Below are 18,858 nucleotides of genomic sequence, written 5' to 3'. Positions count from 1 at the left end.
TACAGGAAGTCTAGAAAGCACTTAAAACCTTCCCCTCATCCGCGGCCATGTGTGCTCTCGCCCTGACCGCGAGCACTTATTTGCTACCCGCTTGGAGTTATCCTCCTTCCAGGGACCTGTGGGCGGCTCACAGAAGGCTCCAGATCTCAGCACAGGGCCCCCTTGGCTGTGGCAGCCATGTGTAACACCCTGAAAGGACCACTTCCTCTCTTGAGGGGCCATGTTCTGGGAGGACCCGCACACCCCAACTCCTTTTTGGGAGCAAGGCTCTGGCATGGGACAGGAGTGGAGTGTCTGGATGGCGGAGCAGTGCCAGTCTGGAGCCAAGAGGCGGCCCCCACCCTGGGGCCCCGGGCTTGGGAAGCTGATGGGGGCCCTCCCCACCCAACCTGCCCAAGGGCCCAAGGAGACGGTGGAAGAGGTCGGGAGTGGCTGCGCCCGGGGCGGCGGCACCTGCCTGCAGGCCCTTCTGTGTGGCTGCCTTTGTCTTCAGCACGTTTCACTCTCAAAGGACATGGGACCTCTGTGCAGGTGGCAGCCTGCTCAGAAAGGGGAAACTGGGGAAGAACTGGGACTTGCTAGGGTTGTGGGCCAGTGACGTGCACTCCTCAGACAGGCCTGCTTGGGGCAGCCTGAGCCCCGTGGAGCCCGGGCCCGGCAGGCTGGGCACAAGGTGCTATGGGCCGGTGAGGCCCAAGGAGGTGACCAGTGGGTGGCCACCCCACTACAGTCGAAGGGCTTGGGCTGCGATCCATTTAGAATTAATGAAAAGAGAGCCGTGACCCTTTGCTAAGTGGTGGGTATGCCCAGCGGCACGTGCTGGTGGCCCTCACTGACCTTCTGCAGCCTCGGCCTCCTGGCCCAGCAGCAGCTGGGGCTCCTCCTCCTCCTCCTCGGGCTCAGCCTCCCGCACAGCCTCCTCCTTCATGCTGCCACCCGCCTCCTCCAGGAGGGCCGCCCTGGCTGCCCCCTCCCCGGGCAACCTGGGGCCTTCGGGCTTGGGCTTCTTGGGCTGGCTCCGCTTCCGGTGGGACCTGGAGAGGGAGAGTCATCAGCCAGGGGGCAGGACAGGGGTGGGAGGAGCCCCAGGCCGGGGCTCCTGCAGAACAGAGCCCCCGGGAGCCAGGAGGGGGGCGGGGGGCAGCGGGCCGTGGTGAGCAGGGTACCAATGGCAGCTGGAGATGGCACGAGGGCTGCCGGGCTCCGGGAGCCGCGGGCAGGCAGGGAACAGGGAGTGTGGAGGGGATGGAAACGCAGCCATGGGAGACGCCTGCCCAGGCGACAGGGAGACAGAAGTGCACTTACGCCAGCCCCGGCTTTTTGGTCTGCTCTTTCTTCCTTTCTAGATTTGGTTTCCTCTCCTCCTCAGTCTTTTTCCAGTGTCTGTTTTCCTTCAGACTAATTTGTCTAGAATGTAAAGGTCAGGGGGGTTTCCTCTGGGGTGTCTGTGCGCTCCCGGGACCCTCACCTAAGGGGCGGGTCCGCGCCCCTCTGTCGGGGAGCTCCCGGCCCTAAGCTGCCCGGCGCCTCCTCCTCGCCGGCTCAGGGCCGGGGGAAGGCACACCCTCGCCTGGCCTGGGCCCGGGCTGCACCAGTCCTGGACAGCAGGGTGGCCGGTGCCCCGAGCGGGGATCCCTGAGGCTCAGCTACCGCTTCTTAGTAAAAATGCAGGAGAACCGAGGTGAGGCAGTAGAAAGGAGAGTGACAAAGGCGGGCGGTCCTGCAGACCGACAGCTGGGACACCTGCCTGGCTGAGACACCAGGGTCCCTGGGCCTCCCCAGAGAGGGGACAGAGTGGTTGCCGACTGACAGGAGGGTGTTTGATGGCCCAGGAGCTGGGAGCAGAGGCCAGGCGGGTGTGTGGAGAAGCAAAGAAGCTCACCTTGGCTGGGTGGCTAACGCCCCTCAGGGGCTGGGGTGACGCCCCAAGGGGCCACAGGCCCAAGGCCTCATAGCCCAGCCCCCAGTCTTTCCTGGTCTTTCCTCCTCACAGTAAGGGGCGGAGCCCGCAGGGCCGAGCAGCCCCTCAGGAGAGCGGGACTCTCTGGTGGGGACCTGGGGAGGCTCCCAGGGCTCCCAACACCAGGACCCCCATCTCCCACCCGGGGGACACAGCGCCGACAGCCTCCTCGCCACCTGCCCCAGCCTGGCCCTGCCGGCTCCTGGGGGCCTGGTCCTAACCTTCCCCTGACACTACCCACTCCAGCCCCTCCCGTGGCTCGGCCTCTAGCTCGAGGGCCCCTGGCTTGCTGCTGCTCCGTCTCCCCTGAGCTCAGGCGAAGCCTGGTGTGGGACCAGCCCCGTGCGATGTTGTGCCATGAACCACCCCAATGGCCAAAGGTGGAAAGCAAGGGGACATTCCAGGGATGGCAGCACTGCGGGCAGAGGCATGGCGTGCAGGGGGCACTGCGAGGGAGCAGCAAGGGTGGGGCGGGAAGACAGGCGGCTGGGGAGCAGGGTGGGGGGCATCAGCAAGGGATGAGGGGACGGGGGCAGGGAGCCAGGAGGCTCCCTCCCTGGGGACTCCAGTGGCTCCACAAGGGGAGTTTGGAAAGGTTGTGTGTGGCCCCCACTCGAAACACATGGAAAGCCTGAGGCTGCAGCACTAGGGTGCAGCTGGCTTTGGTCACCAGCTGTCACCCGAGGAGGGGCCTCCCTCCAGGTCCGGGAATGCTGCAGGGCCGGCGCCCACAGGCCCACCCCCATGCTGGCCCCAGGCAGCACCCAGCGGAAGGGAGCCCTCCTACCGCCAACTCACCTGGCCTCGATTTCCTGCAGCTGCCTGCCTCCTCAGCCCCTATCTCACCCTCCCTTCACCCAACCCAGGGACTGATGCCACCCCACCCGCTCCCAGGGTTGACTAGGGGTGCCCCACCAGAGTCCTGTCTGCTGAAGAGAGCCCAGGCCTTCTTTGGCCCCCAACACACCACTGGGCACCTGCAGAATGGGGGTGAACTAGGTGGACAGACACAGGCAGAGGGCCACACCCCAGCGCAGCACAGGAAAAGCAAGTTGAAGGTCAGCATGCAGAGAAACATCCACTCCATGAAACACAAGCTGGGGGAGTCAACCCTGGGAGACTGCAGCCGACCTGCTGCAGAGCTGGGGGCAGAGGTTTCCGCCATGCACACCCCAACCATAGCAGGCTGCCCAACAGCAGCCCCTGGGCCTCTGCAGATGAGACACCATCCCCCCTTTTCACTGTTTCTCCTCGTATGCACTGTCTTCCCCTCACCCCCCTGCTGTCTTCTCCTTTCTCGGTTCTGGCTTCCTCTGCCAACTGCCGGCAGGGCCACGTAAGGTGTGGTCTGCCACCTCCAAGCCCGCCAGCTTCCTTCCCCACGTCTGCTACCATTTTCAGTGTGGCAAGATTCCATATGCACTTGTTTTTGCCTCTTTGAATGTTGTGCGTCCATGAGCCGCAGAGCTGCCTGTATGGCAGCCTCTGTTCCCTCTTCCTGGAGTCGGGGACTGGCCCCCTCGTAGATGCCCAGGCTTTCTTGGTTCCGCCCCAGCTCCTGATGTTGTCTCCCACACAGGGCACCGCATGCTCCTCGATGACACCCAAGGGCCTTCCCCTTGTCCTGAGGCTGCCGTGGCCTCTCCTGGCTTGGAGCTGCTTGGTGGAGCTGAAGCCCTGGCTTTCTTGGGTGATGCCCTTGTTTAGCTGGAGCACATCCTCCAGTAGCTTCCTCAGAAAGGAGGGGAAACCTAAGACGCTGCATAAAAAGATCTGTATTTTCCTCACACATTTAGTTGGTAATTTGGTAGGTACATACTTCTGGGCTGAAAATTATTTCTCTCCTGACTTTGGAAGGCCTTATTCCTTTGTTAGCTTGCAGCCCATCATGATTGATAGGTCCAGTGCCATTACGGTCTCTTGCTCTTTAAGGTGACCTGTTTGCTCATGCCAGGAAGTCTGCATTCCACGCCAGCATTTTCCATCTGGAAATGCAAGTCTGGGTCCCCATAACGTCCTTTTCTCAGTGCCTGAAACTCCCGGCAGAGCCTGCGGTCCCTCAGCCAGGCCTCCGGCCTTCTAGCTGCTCCTGCCTCCGGGCCCGGGGTTTCCTTGGGCTGTTTACCGACCCACCTCTCCCGGCCCCTCAGCTCCCGCCTCGAATGCCTCCGAGCCTCCCTCCGAGCCTCTCTTCCTTGAAGGCTTCTTCTTTCTGGCAACAGGTTCTACTTTCCCTGGTGCAGCCCCTCACCCCGGGCCTCGGAAAAGCCCACCTCTGATGCTCACGGCGCCCTCTCCATCTGTGGGTCCCGCTCTTCTTCACCTGAGACTGACTTTCATGATGCATCTCCTCAGAGGTTGAGAGGCCCTGGCTGGGTGCTCACAGGTGGCTGTGCCTGTGAGTGGGGCCTTGTGAAGGGGACAGAGGCAGCAGGAGCCCTGATGCTCCCGGGGGACCCCCAACATCAGGATCTGCAGCTTCGCTCCTCTGGGCCACTCTGCGACCTGGGAGAGGATGCCTGTGTTCTCCTGCTTCAGGGCTGGGGGCATATGAGGCTGGCGCCTGCCCAAGTTTAACGTCAGCAGGCAGCAGGGCCCCTGTCTTCTGCTGGGAGGTGGGTGGAGGGACCCTGAGCCCCGCAATACCTCCCACACCTGCCTCCGGTTCCTCGTGGTCCCTGTCCCAGGAGCACGCATGTCTGAACCTCAGGCCTCTCTGGTCCCACGGCAGGAGCGGGCCAGCGCCCCGCCTGCCGGCCCAGGACCAAGTCTTCTCTGTGCTACAGTCAGGTGCTACTGCCCACCCCTCCTAAGTCTGCCGACTCCGCTTGGCAGCCACTGTCCTCTCGCCTGCTGTCATTTGGTCATTTTGCTAGTGGTCATTTTAGTCCCATTTCACGAGACGGTGGAGAAAAACATGCCTTTACCCGCCAGGCCTAACTAGATACCACGTGGTTAAGTTTATAGGAACCTAACACTGGGACTGAATCCAGATACCACACTACCATTTTCCATATGGAAGCAGGCACCCCTGGACCTCAGACGGCAGGTGAGGCCATGGGGGACTTCCTTTGGGGCCCTGGCCCATGCCGCAGGCTCTGAGTGGCTCCTGGAACAACTACCAGGGGGGCCCAGGGCACACAGTCCCTCTGGCACCTCAAAGCGGGGCTGCCAGCTCTCACAGGACCAGCTGTCGCCCAGGACTTTGGATCCCACAGGGAGCATTTGGGGCTGCCAAGCCAGCAGCACCTTCACCCAGGCACAGGGGGTCTGTGAGCCATGCCCTGTGCCCTTCTCCTTCTTGCCCGGCCCCAAGATACGTGCTCCTGCCTCAAGAAGGGACAAGGCCACAGAGCGTGGGGAGGCAGCAGGCAGGACCCCAGTGCCATGAGCTCAGGCACAACTTTCTGGCTGTCACACTGGCTAGGGGCTCCTGGCCTGGACTGGGTGGGGGTCAGGAATGCGGCTCAGCTGCCACAGTGTCCAGACGGCCCCTCAGGGAATGACCTGGCCCTCAGGTCAGCAGTGCCAAAGGGGAGACCCTAGTTTGGGGACAGGGATGGATTCACCCAAGCCAATTCCACTCAGGCGGTCCCACCTCTTCCCCCAGACAAACCCTCTAGGCTCAGGGGAGCCATCAGGCTGGGGAGACCTGGCACAGCTGGGTGGGGGCAGGAGCCCCGTGGAGCACCAGGGCCAGGACAGAGTCACAGGGGACTTGAGTCACTGCCAGCAGGCAGAGGGGACAGTGGCATCCAAGTTGGCCTTGGACTTCCACACCTCGAGTCCCCATCAGCCTTTTCAGAGAAAGGACCCCTGCACCATGACTTTAAAAAAACTGGGTGGGGGGTGGAAATCAACCTTATTTTACATACTAAAGGCTTTAAAGAAAATTATATCCCTAGGAACACGATTTGTTATTCAGTTTCACCATTAGAATGTTACAGCTCCCAGGTCAGCGCAGGAGGGGGAGAGAGGCGGGGGAGAGGCAGCATGCTCCAGAAAGGAAGGTGCGTGACCGGGGAGCTGGGCCCGCCAGCAAGGGCCGCCAGGAGCAGGGGCGGCGGGGGCAGGGAGCACCAGGGGGGCCGCTTCCTCTTGCAGAAGGTTAAGGCCAGGCAGCTGGGGTCCCTGCCCTGGGTGCAGGCTCTTCAGACAGCCCCTAACCACATTCTGGTTCAGGAATGTGGCCCGTTTCCTGGCAATCCATTCAGTCCACCAACCCGCTGAAGCCACAGTCAATGAACCGTTATGCAAACGCGGGCCGCCTGGGGAGCCAGTTGCTCGGCAAGCCTGCTCTGTGCCTGCTTAGGGAACAGCCTCGCCGGAAGTGGCTTTTCAGAAGGAACACCGGAGAGCATACATGACAGATACGGACGAGGAAGGACAGCAGGAGAGCTGGGCCTGCAGGTGCGGGTCAGCAGCAGGTCTGAAAGCATCCCAGGAGCATTCTGAGAGGGGAAAACCCCTGGAGGAGCTGGGGCAAAGGGCCCAGGCAGGGGGAAGGCTCTGGGCCCCAGGGTGAGTGCTCAGCCTGGGGGGTTCTTCCTAGAAACAGTTCGGGGTGTCTCTGCAGAGTGGGAGGACACCAACCCGGCGCCACAAGGGGAATCCCTGAGTGCCTGTGGCCGGGCCCTGGGGAGGCACCAGCCGTCATCGCCATCACCAGCAGGGATGAGACCCACCCAGAAGGGAAAGCAGTCCGCCGATTCACTGCCGTGGGTGGCCCACCAGCTAAGAATGGCGTTTATGTTTCTAAATGGCTCACAAAGTTGGAAGAGTACTCTAATACTCTGTGGCAGGTGGGGATGACAGAAGTGCCCGCGTCCGCATCCACAGGTGAGCCTTACTGGGCCACAGCACGCTCCTTCCACTTGCTTACTGAAGGTCTCTCTGCTGTCTGTGCAGGTCAAGGGGTCGTGGGAAACTGTGTGGCCCTTGAAGCCCTTCACAGGGAGGTCCCTGCAGCCACAGCTCACACTGGGGCCAGGAGAGGACCTGCCTTCTCCGCGCAGGTGCGAGGTCCATGCCCTCCTCAGCCCAGACCTGACATACTCGCCCCCAGGGCCTTGGCAGCGTGCCAAGAGGGCACAGAGGCATCGCTCTCTCCTCCCTGCCCCTCTCACACCAGGCATGTGACCACTTGGTCACAGAGAGCAGGGGCGTTGGGGGTCCTCGAGGTTGAGAGGGGGTTCTCCCAGGTGGAACAGGGGTGCACAGGACGTCCCTGGGGGTCGGGTCTCTGCCATCACCCACAAGACTGAGAACCCGAGCAGCACGTATTTGGGAGTGCCACGTGAGTGACCACAGACGCCAAAGGTGAGGGGCCCCAGGACCCCCGCACAGGACCTGCCCCACTCAGAGCCAAGAACATGCCAAGCAGCCCTGACAGGCAGGACAAGCAGGAGAGAGGGAGGGATGGCGTGTGTCAAGCCAGAGGGAACAGTGCGGCCCAAGACGAGGCGTGGCAGGGAACAGGGTCTCTGACGGCACAGTCACGGAGGCCACAGGGCCCACCGAGCACAAGAGGAAGTCGGGTGAGGAATATGCTCAGCCTCAGGAGCTGGGGGAGACACAGGGGTTGGAGTGCGTGGGGAGGCACAGCCTGCAGCCACCTTCCAGCGGGGAGGCCGGGGTGGCGGCTGCTGGGGACTCACCTGCGGAGGAGCTTGGCCTTGAGGGAGGCCCGGGAGGCGCTCCAGGTGCTCAGCTCGGGGCTGCTCAGGGCTGTGGGCCGGGTGTGGTCGAGCGCCGGCAGGTCTTTGCCCTGCTTCCACATCTCATACCTCTCTGGCTGGAGGATGCGCACGAAGACATCCATGGAGATCTTAACCATGTCCTTCCGGCATGTGCACTGCAGGGGACGGGACAGGCCTGAGCCCTGGCGAATGGCCCTGCACAGAGGCACAGTACTTTCTGCCCTGTCCTCCCCTAAGCACCCCTTTCCAGAGCTTCTGGCCCCAGATAGAAAAGGGTATCATCTTGTCCGAGCTGAAAGGTGAGGTTGCTGAACATTCCTATCCAAGCCATACCCGCAAACGTGAGCCTCTGGTGCACCCCAGGACTGCACTGGTCGCTGACAGCAACCACCTGGCACGTGGCCCTCCCTCTGCTGAGGGCTCAGGAATGAGCAAGGCATGCCACCCAGCCCAGGAGCCCAGAGGCCAAGGTCTGAGTTTTGGCTGCCTTGTGTCAGTTCAAGCCCAAATCCTGTCAGACACGCATGCCCTCAAGTAAGTAAAATGCATGTGGAATGTTCTATAATGGCAGTAATTCCAAACGGATCAATTAGGAAGAGGAAAAGGGCAGTCAGTCCCCAAAGAGCTACGAGAGCAAATGAGAGAACGAACATGGTTTCAAGGAGGCTGACACCCAGCTGAGGCTCTGATTTGTCAGGTTAGGAGAGCAAGCGAGGCCCCAGGCTCAGAAGCTGGCCCCCAGTGTTGCCAGAGCCCAGACGACACGGGGGCTGCTGAGGAACATGTGCTGGCACGGCCTGCAGTGGACGCTGACCTGGACAGGAGGGTTCCTTGTGTCAGGAGCTGCAAGTGAGGGGCGAGCAAGCATGATGAGGACAGGCTGAAATGGGGGCCCTCTGGGCCCCCTCACTATCCAGACCCATCTGTCTTGTGCCCTGAAACCCCCCAAATCACATGTCCTGGAGGCCCCCCCACTGACATCACAGCACCGTGGTAGCTCCCCAGCCGGGCACCTTGCAGGACTAGACACCTGGGGAAGTTGTGGGCAGGAGAGGCCAGCTAAGGATTCTGGATGCCAGGCTGTGGACAGGGAGCCCTCCAGCAGCAGGAGAACCCTGGCAATCCTGGTGTCTCGCTTACCTACAGGATGAGGCCAAGATCAGCCTGGAAAAGCATCCTACTGTGAGAGGGTGGGAGAAATGGACAGGTCATAGGTCTAGGGCTGGGCTGATAAACTGCCTGTAAAGGGCCAGGCTGTAGGCTGTAAACATTTCCAGCTTTGTGGCCCACACAGTCTTGGTCACAACCTCTCACCTCTGCAATGAAGCTCAGAGGTGAGAGGATATGTAAACAAATAGGTATGGCTTGTGTACCAATAAAACTTTACTTACACGAACAGGCAGAGGGCTAGATCTGGCGCAAACCGTAGTCCACCAAGTCCTGGTCTAGACTCCAGAGGAGAAAGCAGCCACTGGAAGTGGGCAGCTGCCTCCGGGAACAGGAATTTCCACAGGGGTGGCTGAAGCCATGTGGAAGCTCATGGAGGGCGTGCAGAGGACAGAGGGGCCCACAGAGTGGTTGGGACGCCATAGGCTCCTCCCTCCACATCAGGCACAGTCCCCACCTCCTTACAGGGAGACAGATTACCGAGGACAAGCCTGCCCTGAAGGCCGTGACAGAGGCCGAAGGCAGCCACCCTCGGGGACGCAGCACCGCACTGCAGCCCTGCGGCTCCTGATGCCAATGCGCCTCTGGCAAACACAGGCTCAGGAGACACCTGTTTCCAAATCCGTGACTTAAACTGCGTTCCCATTTGAAATGTATGTCTTGCGCTGCCTTTACGACCACCTGGCAAGCCCCATCACCCTCTCAGTGGAAATGAGGGAGCCATGCTGGAAAAGCCTTCAAGTGCCCCGATAAGCCCTCCCAGACTCCGGCAATCTGCTCTTATGATCCTGAGGTGGTTGGGGCTGCGGGCCGGGGTCAGGAGAGGCTGTGAAAGGTCCCAGGAGTTTCCTGCAGCCCCAGTATCCCTGCCCTGGGCTGGAGCCCCGAGCTCAGGCTTGGGGACGGCAGTGACTGATGGCCAAGCAGGAGGGAGTATTTATGACCAAGCGATTCCCAGCAAAGGCGATACATCTAATGAAAGACTATGCAGGAGAGAAAGGTTGGCAGTGTGATTTGGCTGTGGAGTGGCGGGAGCACAGATGGTGCCCGTGTTTCAGATTCCTGGCCAGGCCGTGGCCTCCCCAGAGTCACCACTGGTGGTGGCTTAAGGGCTTTATATTGAGTGGCTCTTCGACTGCTTTTCCTTAAGTAATTAAAAAAGCACCTGTGCACTGTGGAGGGGACACAGGGACATGCTCCATGGTGGCATTGCCCAGTGGCCTGAAGCCCAACCTGGATGCCCCGCTATGAACAGCCACACTCACTCTGCAGGGTTCACTGGTGGGGGAACATAGATTTGGGGGACATGGGATACCAGGGAAGGAAACAGCAGGAAGGAGGCGAGGCCCCAAGGGTCCCAGAGAGGGGAGTGGGAGTGACAGCCTCTCAGATTCAGGACCCGCGACAGGCACCACTGTGGCTGAGTGGCTGAGATCCAGCAGTGCCCCAACCCGTGGCCTCCTTCATCCTGACAATTTGGGAGAAGAAGTTGTTAAGACCAGCAAGTAGATCCAGCTTCTCTTAAAATGCAACTTCAGAACATGCCAGACCCCTAACAGCTTCCACCACCAGCAGCTTGTGGTTGGGGAACGTCACGCACAGCTATTCCATGGGGGGCCCCTGAGCAAGCACAGGGCTGCCATGAAAAGGGGGCTCAGAGCAGGCGGGGGTCGAGGGGTGCAAAGGCTCGAGCAGTGTCATCAGGGCAGCCTTTGAACAGCCCCTGGGAGGGTGGCGAGGCAGACAGCAAATCGAGCTATTTGTTTTCAATAGCCGCCGATCACCCTCCCGCTGCAGCCTCCACCCGGCGCCCAAACCTTCCGGGACGTGCATTTTCATAAGGATCTGCTGGAGCTACTAAAGCTGACAGCTTCTGCCTTCTCACCGCAGCTGCTCCTCAAGTCAGCGGTCCCCACCAGCACCCGCGACAGGGACAGAGTGCACTCCCGAAGGAAGCGGGCTAGGCACTAGCTTCTGATGGGAGCAGTCAGGCAGGAATGTGGGGAGGCAGTCTGCCCCCTGCAAGCCTGGGCATGCCCCAGGGTGCCCTGCACCAGCGCAGAGCTCTCAGCCACCAGAGTCGTGTGGGACAGGGCTCTGAGTAACTAGGTAATGAGGACCCTGCCCGCAGCAGCCAAGGCAGGTGCCCGGGGATTCCATGAGTGTCCGAGCGACCAGATGGGGACAGATAAAGGAGTAAAGGCAAGGGGCAGAGTGTGGGGATGGAACCACTCTGGGTGTGGCCTGGGCCCCAATCACCAGCACCTGCACATGGTATGTCCTGAGACAAGCTGTGTTCTCTGGGGGGCCGGCCTGGACCCGCCAGCCTGCCTGCCTTGGGGTCAGCCTCCGTCCACGGGGTGGGCTTGCACACTATGGGCTCTCAGCCCCAGCTGCTCGCACCCCCTGAGATTCTGGGCTTGCTGCCCTGCACAGGGCCGGGCGCCTGCGGCCTTTCCCTGCTCCCTGGTGACGTCGCCTGCCTACAGACTGAAGAGGCACGGTTTGGGCATGACTCTGGCACACACCCCCATGCCCCGCCGACCACTGCTGATGGAAACTGACTTTCTGACGACCCCACAAAGTACGCCTTAAAGAGCCCTTGCCAGCACGGCTGGAAGAGCTGCATGCGCCCATTAATCAGCAGAATGTGTTCAGGGGTGACCTCCACTCCATGCAGGAAAACAAGTGCTGCTTAATGTGCCAGCAGAGGGGAGCAACAGCTCTGAGCCTCCCAAAGCCCCCCGGGAGGAGCTGTGACAGGACAGCTTGGCCCTCACGGCCCCAGCAAGGCTGGGCTGCTGCCGACCAAGGCTCAGCTCTAACAAGCGTGGACGAGGGCGGACAGACGCGCTCATACCTGCAGCAAGTGCTTCCCACCGCCTCCCCCACAGGGATCTTGCCCCAGGAAGTGAGGACTCCAGACAAAGACGGGCTCTGCTAGTGCCTGGGAAGAACACAGGCACACACGCACTGGATGAGCTCCAACCACAATGCTCAGCAACAGGACAGGTTAGATAAATGACAGACTCGTGCAGCGGTGCCGCACGCTGCTGGGAAGCCTTGGTCCAGAGCACCATTTAAATGACAGAAATGTTCTTGGGATGGATCTGTCATCTGAAGCACTACGCGCTGCACAGTCCTGAGGACAGTAAAGCCCCAATTACGAGCAAAACTCTTTAGAGAAAGCCAAGGGCATTTGTCAAACAATAACCATGGTTCTTTCGATTGTGGGCTTGTACAAACCGTGTGCTATTTATTTTTCTCTTTATTGAGCAGCTATCTTATTTAAGTTGGGGGTGATCGCATTATGGACTGTGGGCCAAATCAGCCCACCACCGGTCTGTTAATAAAGTCTTGTTGGCACATGGCCACGCCTACGGCTGAGCAGTCACGTGCACGCGTGCCTCGAAAATCCCAGTTAGAATCTATACCTTTACAGGAAGGTGGCCAAACCTTGACGTAAGTCATAGAAAAATGTTTACAGGATAACTTGAGGTCTAAGGACCTTGGTGGTCAATTTCCCAGATGCCAACTTTAGTGAACTGTGTGAGCAACTACAGATGTGTCGGATGGACTCATCAGTCCCCCAGATTCCTAGGTGGAAGCCCCTGACCCCCAGTGCAACTGTATTTGGAAGCAATTAAAGTTAAATGCGGTCCTAAGAGTGGGGCTCTGACCCTATAGGACTGTGAGCCCTCTATGAACAGGATGAGTCTCCAAATCAGGGTCTCCCCCACTGTCTCCATCACATGAGGACACAGCAAGCCAGGACGAGAGTCCTCACAGAGCCGACCAAGCGGGACCTTACCTCAGGCTTCTGGCTCCCCGGGAACACACGGCTGCTGTTGAAGCGGCCTGGTCTGCGGCGCTTCTTACGGCAGCCTGAGCTACCAAGGCGGGTGGCCTTGTGGGAACTCACTCCAGGCCAGTTTTTACTGAGCCTGGAGGGCTGCGCACTCCCCACGACCTGCTTCCAGAACCTGGCTCTCACCAGGTGCTGGCCAGCATCTGAGGCACAGAGACCTGGCTGGGCTCTGCCTCCTCGGGGCCACCTGCTGCGCAGCTGCAGCCTGAGACCCCCTCTCCCCACGGAACACACCCTCCAGAGCCCAACTGGACTCAGTGGGCCCGGGCCAGCTGCACGGCACCCACACCCGGGCCCAGCCACTGTCCCACACTGGCCCCAGCGGGACCAGCCCCATGCCGCCCAGGGTGGGGGGACTGCCGAGTCCCCCCTGGCAGAGATGGCAGCTGCTAACCCCCGGCCACGATTTCACATATTCTGCCTGAGACTGCCCTGGGTTTTTTATTTTAATGAACCCATACGGCCACAAATGAACGGGAACTGAGGTCCCTGAAATGCCACCTAAGGATGGAGGCCCTGGTCAGGCCCTGGGTCACCTCAGTTCATGGAGAGCCACTGCACAAGCACCCAGAGCAGAAGCCGACACGCATAGGCTGTTCCTCTGTCCTCTGAGGTGGGTGTGCATAGTGGGGGCCCTTCTCTCACCAGGTCAGTCCCAACACGCTACACCAATCAGCGGAAACACTTTGTACACAGCTAAGGGACACGTGTAAGATGACGTCCAAGTTACAGATGTGGCTTCCCCAGCAGAGCCCCTCTCACGATAGAGCAGCGTCTGTAACTCCCCGCAGTCTTCCGAATAGTCTGGCCCGGAGTGGACAGACGCACATGCTCTAAGGGCCTGTAACCCCGAAGGTTTGGGATGTTTAAAAAGAAAGTCCCTGATCTTGGGTTGGATTCCGCAATCGGAGCCATAAAAACCCTGAGCAAAATGGTTTCGGACTTTAAGCTTAGTTGCCAGAACACACACCCACTATGTGCTCTTTGCATCCTGCCCCTCCAGGGATGGGTGCTTTCTCCCCAGATAAGCACCCTGGGGGAGAACCAGGCCTTGGGACCCCTCAGAGAGGGGCCCTTCTCCAGCCTCCTTGCCCACTAGTAACTGAGCCGCAGGGACTCCTTGGAGTTTCTGAGACCCCCGGTGTGTACGTGCCAGCCTGCTGGGCCTGCCTGGGTTCTGCAGGCAGATGGGTATGTGGCAGGGGAGAGGAGGGCTTGGGGTGGCAGCAGCCTCAAAGGGCAGCAGCCCAGCTGCTGGGGTTCGGCATTCCCAAGGCAGGTGTCCCTTCACAAAAGCACAGCCTATGTGACCCTCAGTGGATCAAGCCCATCACAGAATCACAGAAAAGGCTGGTGGCTCGCAAGAAGCACATTTGTCACTTCCAAATGACAGTTGACAAAGAGTTATGGCCACTGAGTTTGGGAGCCGGGGCCTAATCTGAGCGTCGAGCTGGGGGCAGGGAGGCTGCCGCCTTGAGTCAGAAGACGGATGCATCACACAGCCGTTCGCCAGGGGTGGGTCTCTGGGGCACTGAGTCCGGGGAGGATGAGAGCGTGGGCTCTTGGGGCAGAGGCTGGCTCTGGTTCCTGGAGCAGGTGCCCCACACAGACAGATCGCAAAACGATGGAACTGGCACGTGATCGGGCTCAGGGCGGGCTCGGAGGCCCCGGCATGGGAGGGCACAGCTCCCCATGCTTTGGGCCCAGGGCAGTGGTTACTCCCAGAGCCCTGGGCCACCAACATGGGGCCCCGAGGCCCGCCAGGGACCCCACGGTAGGACGGTAACTGAGGACTGGCCACCCACCTCCACTTCTGCCTCTTCAGGTATTAAAGCAGAATGAATTCAACCCTTTCCAGGGACAAATATCAAGGCCTGGTACAGCTTGGAGGAGCTTTTTACTCAGCATTTCCTGGCACAAGATGCACACAGCACCCCACCCTCGTTCCTGGGCTGCCACCCAGTAAGCCTGAGGGACAGCGCCGGCCACCCTCGTGGGTGGGTCTGACCCGGCAGGCGCCCGGCGACACAGTGCTGACCCCTGGCTCCTCTAAGGGGCGCCCTGCCCCTGGCTCTGGGACCACCATCGGGCCACCAGCTGAGGGGAATGGGCCCACAGGTGGAGGGGACACCAGAGGCCCCATTCCTTCCCCATCCCCCTTGCTCTTCCCAAATGCCGGGGGCACCCCCACACCTTCCTCAGGGGCCGCCTGCTCCCACTCCCACTCATTTCTGACCTTGGTCCTTGGTGATGTCCACCTCCATCTGCTGGCCCTTCCAGGGGCCCCGAGAAGGCCCCACCCTTGAGCTCGTCCCCACACCCAGGGTTGCCAGGCAGAAGGGGCACCAGGGACATACCAGGCCAGGCCGTCTGGATCTGCAACTGTGTACAGCTAAGGTGGCGCCAAGCGCCCCATTTCCTCTCCTGGAACCCCAACAAAAGGACTCACAGAAAAGGCATACCTGCCAGGACAGGCAACAGGGAAATGCCCCAAGGCTGGAGACGGGCAAGGCAGCAGGCGTTCGGGGGGACCCGCCCTCACAGCTGATGTGTACCCCCAAGTCCCCTGGAAATGTGGGAGTGCGGAAGCATGGGGGGCAGGGCTGTGCTATTCCCCCAGTCCCTCCCGCTGCCACGCAGCCGGAAGGCAAAAGGCAACAACTGCTTCTCAGGGTCTGAATCGCACCAGTTTCATTTCTGAGGAATCATCCTTTATGAGCCATAATAACCCCATGCAAAATGACTGAAATCATATAAAGTGGTGTGCTTTTGCACAGTGTAATAAACATAAAATAAAAAACTATTAAGAGCAGACCTTCCTTTAGCATCTTTTTGCAAAAGGAAATCTCCCGTACCCCCCAAGGATGGAGCTTCTGCCTCCTGCAGCCTCTTCTCCCTGACCCCTCCTGGCCCCCAGGCCCTGGCACAGCGGGGGCTGTGACCCCCTCTGCCTCCAAGACCAGGCCTTGCTTTCTGGTCTCCACAGGCCGGACTTCAGACAAGACTCCCAGAGTGGCTTCTGGGGGCTCTGTACTCATCTCAGGCTTAGGCGGGCTCAATGGAGTGGGGGGCAAAGAGGCAAAAATCTTCCCTGGAGTTGACAGCTCCCTCCTGACACCTGGGCTCTGCTCCCAAAGGCTTGCAATCTAAAGAATGGGGTGGGGGGTCCCCAGGCTCCAGGGTAGACCTCCACCAGAGAACAGGGCTCCCATCTCACTGTCACCTCCTGCATGGAGAGCTACACATGGAGACAGAGCTCAGGGCACAAACCTCCAAAGAACAAAGGGCACGGCAAATGCCCTCTGCAGCCAGGCCCCTCCCAGGGCACCCTGTGCCCTCGTCCTAGTGTATCCTCCCAGGATGTTCTTGGCGACCCAGCATCACAGGACAGATCTCCTGCTCTTTTTAGGTGAGATGACACCCCATCTTTACACGGCCTTCCCCTTGGGATTTATCTTGGGGAATGCTCTGAGGGCTTGAGGAGCCACCTCAGCCTTTTTCAGGGCTGTATAATAGTCCAGCTCAAGGACAGCCCGGCATGCACATAGGTTGTTTCCGATCTTCTATGACATATTTAAATTAATATTAATAATGATCATGCCCTGAGAGGCTATTAACTTCACACCCCTCAGCTGGCTGACCACAGCAACCGCTTCTGTGCTTCCCAATTAGATGTGACACATTTCTTTTTTCTTTTTATTCTACTTTCTGTATACTTCAAGTGCTGGGAGTTCATATTCTTTAAAACATTAATTCTGGCAGAAAACCGCTCAGTGCTTCCTCTTGGCCCCTCACCACCATGGGATGCTTAAACCCATTTCCAGGGTCCTCTCTGCCTTTCTCAGCACCAGAGGGGTCATGGAAAGAGGGGGACCTCACCAGGGTGATCGGCATCACTGATAACATGCAGTTCCAAAGTCACCAACTGCTCCAGGTACAAGAGTGTCCCATTTTGCAGACGTGGAGGACACAGTCTGGCACAGCCAGAGCAGGGCGTGAAATCAGCTCCCCGCCCCCACCCCAGCCACGTGCCCTGCTGAGGGCAAGAACATTCTGAGCCCTGGAAGTGGGGTGGGGAGGCCACAGGGCATCTATGAAGACATGGTGCTGCATACACACAACACATGGTTCCAGGAACAGTCCCCTGCTCCAAGGAAATGTTTGCCTCCCCTTCAAAAGCTTACCTGGGCCACCCCATGCAGCCTGGAAGGGCATTCTGCTCTGTGGGCACATGCTCTGCTCTGCCCCCTTCTGCAGGGACCGGAGGCCAGGGGTTTGGGGGCCCCTGCTGCAATCTGATTTCCTGGAGCATGCACGCGCGCGCGCGCGCGCACACACACACACACACAACTCTGTGTCTTTTGGGGCTCGCAGGCCCCGAGGACCCCCAGCTGAGAAGCCCTGCTCTGAGCTGAGCTGAGCAGGGTCAGCACCTTGGAGTGCCAGGGTCACATCCTGCTCCTCTGGTCCCCCAGCTGCCCCGGGCCCTGTTTCCTCCCAGCGGGGCTCCGCCATGCCCCCCCAGGGCCCCAAGCACTGACCTATGCTGGGGCTCAGGCAGCACTGAGGCCCGGGCCCTGCCAGCTGGCCACCCTAGGGCCAGGGCAAGCCACAGCAGGGCCAACAGCAACCAAAGGAACCCCAGATGCCCCCGCTGGGCGCCCAGCTCCATCCTCCAAGCTGGGTGGTCTGCTCCCAGCTGCCTCGGACCGGCAGGCAGCCCCATAAACAGGAGACAAGCTTGGTAGAAAGTAATGAGGCCAGGCTGCCTTTGAGCCCATGGAGTCTTATTTCCACATTTCCCCCAATTTAAACAGCACTGAGCTTTAATCAGAGGCCATCTCTTTTTAAAAGAGCAGACATTAGAGCTTAGCTCATGTAAAAGAGTGAAATGGGAGAAAGGAGGTGCAGCAATGGGCCTAAAGAGAAAATGATTAAATGTGGTTCAATGACATCATCAACCCAGATAGCATGTGACCACAGGGACCCTCTTACTTCCTTGTCAGAGTAGAAGCACCAACTCCAGGACCTCCACCAGGAACCAGGGCAGAACATACAGGGCAAAGGGGCCCCAGGAGGTTCGACAGCCAGTGGCCCCGGGCAGCCGCGCGGTGTGTGGGAATGGGGGTTCACGGGGGTGGGCCAGGCCAGATGGCGCCTCTCTTCCAGCTGACAAGCCCGTCACCTGCACAGCCCACTGAACTACAGAGCCCAGCCCCTCACTGCGAGGACACCTCCACACGGCTGTCTTAGTTGCGCTGCCCAAGAGGACATCGGTGGCCGTTGGCCCGCACTTGCTCCTGAGACCAAGGCTGGACTGTCTAATTTCACTTCATTTTAATAAACTTACAGTTACATGGCCGCACGGCCCTTACACTGGTCCTTCCTGTCTCTCTGTTCAAGGAGTGGCCCCACTGTGCTCCCGGGGGCTCCCCAGCATCCCCACATCCCATAGACAGCACCTCAAACCCCAGGCCTAAACTACCCTCCTCCCCACCCACCCCTCTCTCTTCTCTCCCCAGGGACTTTGGGCCTTCCATTCCCCAGTATGGAATAATGCTCTTCCCACTGCGCTCCTCAGGGGTACAGGCTGAAGCATGCCCATCAAATTCATGCCCACCAGGCCCCTCAGAACAGGACCTGGTTTGGAAATAGGCTGAAGCAGATGTGATGTTGGGGGACATGGCACAGGATCAGGGTGGGTTCTAAATCCAATGACTGCTGTCCTCAGCAGAAGAGGGAAATCTGAACACTGGCCCAGAGAAAGGTAGGCAGGCCACAAGGAGGAGGGGCAGAGCCTGGAGCGATGGATCTACAAGGCCAGGAGCCAGCAGAGGCAGGAGGAATGGTGCCCCGGGGTCTGCAGAGGGAGTGTGGCCTTGCCACACCTGGGCGTGGGACGCAGCCCTGCAGGCTGGGGGAGGAGAGCGTGAACACACCTGCCCCAGCTCAGGCCTGCCTTCCCCATGAAGCTCCCGTGCGGGCCACACCCCCACCCACGTCCACGTGGCTCCTGGTGGCTTCGCCAGGATCAGAATCTTCCCAGCGTTCTCGTGCCTTCTCTCTCCATCCCCTTCGCCCCACCAGTGTCATTCCCATCTCTAAGCAGCTGAGCAGCAAGTGCATGGTGAGCAACAAGCACACTTCTTCTGGAACAACTGTGG

General features: G+C 59.8%; 1 protein-coding gene across 1 annotated transcript in view; it reads right to left on the bottom strand.

Moving 5' to 3' along the window:
* The window catches only part of KDM4B (lysine demethylase 4B), a 117,564-nt gene that overhangs the window by 18,382 nt on the left and 80,324 nt on the right, over positions 1 to 18,858 (bottom strand). Inside the window, 3 exon segments of the mRNA XM_037018188.2 lie at positions 838 to 1,034; positions 1,306 to 1,407; positions 7,618 to 7,814. Coding sequence (XP_036874083.1) covers positions 838 to 1,034; positions 1,306 to 1,407; positions 7,618 to 7,814 — 496 coding nt within the window.

Source organism: Manis javanica, chromosome 13, assembly GCF_040802235.1.
Source record: "Manis javanica isolate MJ-LG chromosome 13, MJ_LKY, whole genome shotgun sequence".
NCBI classification, from domain to species: Eukaryota; Metazoa; Chordata; class Mammalia; order Pholidota; family Manidae; genus Manis; species Manis javanica.
Note: the sequence above shows the minus strand (reverse complement) of the source record. Positions and strands in the feature narration are given on the sequence as shown.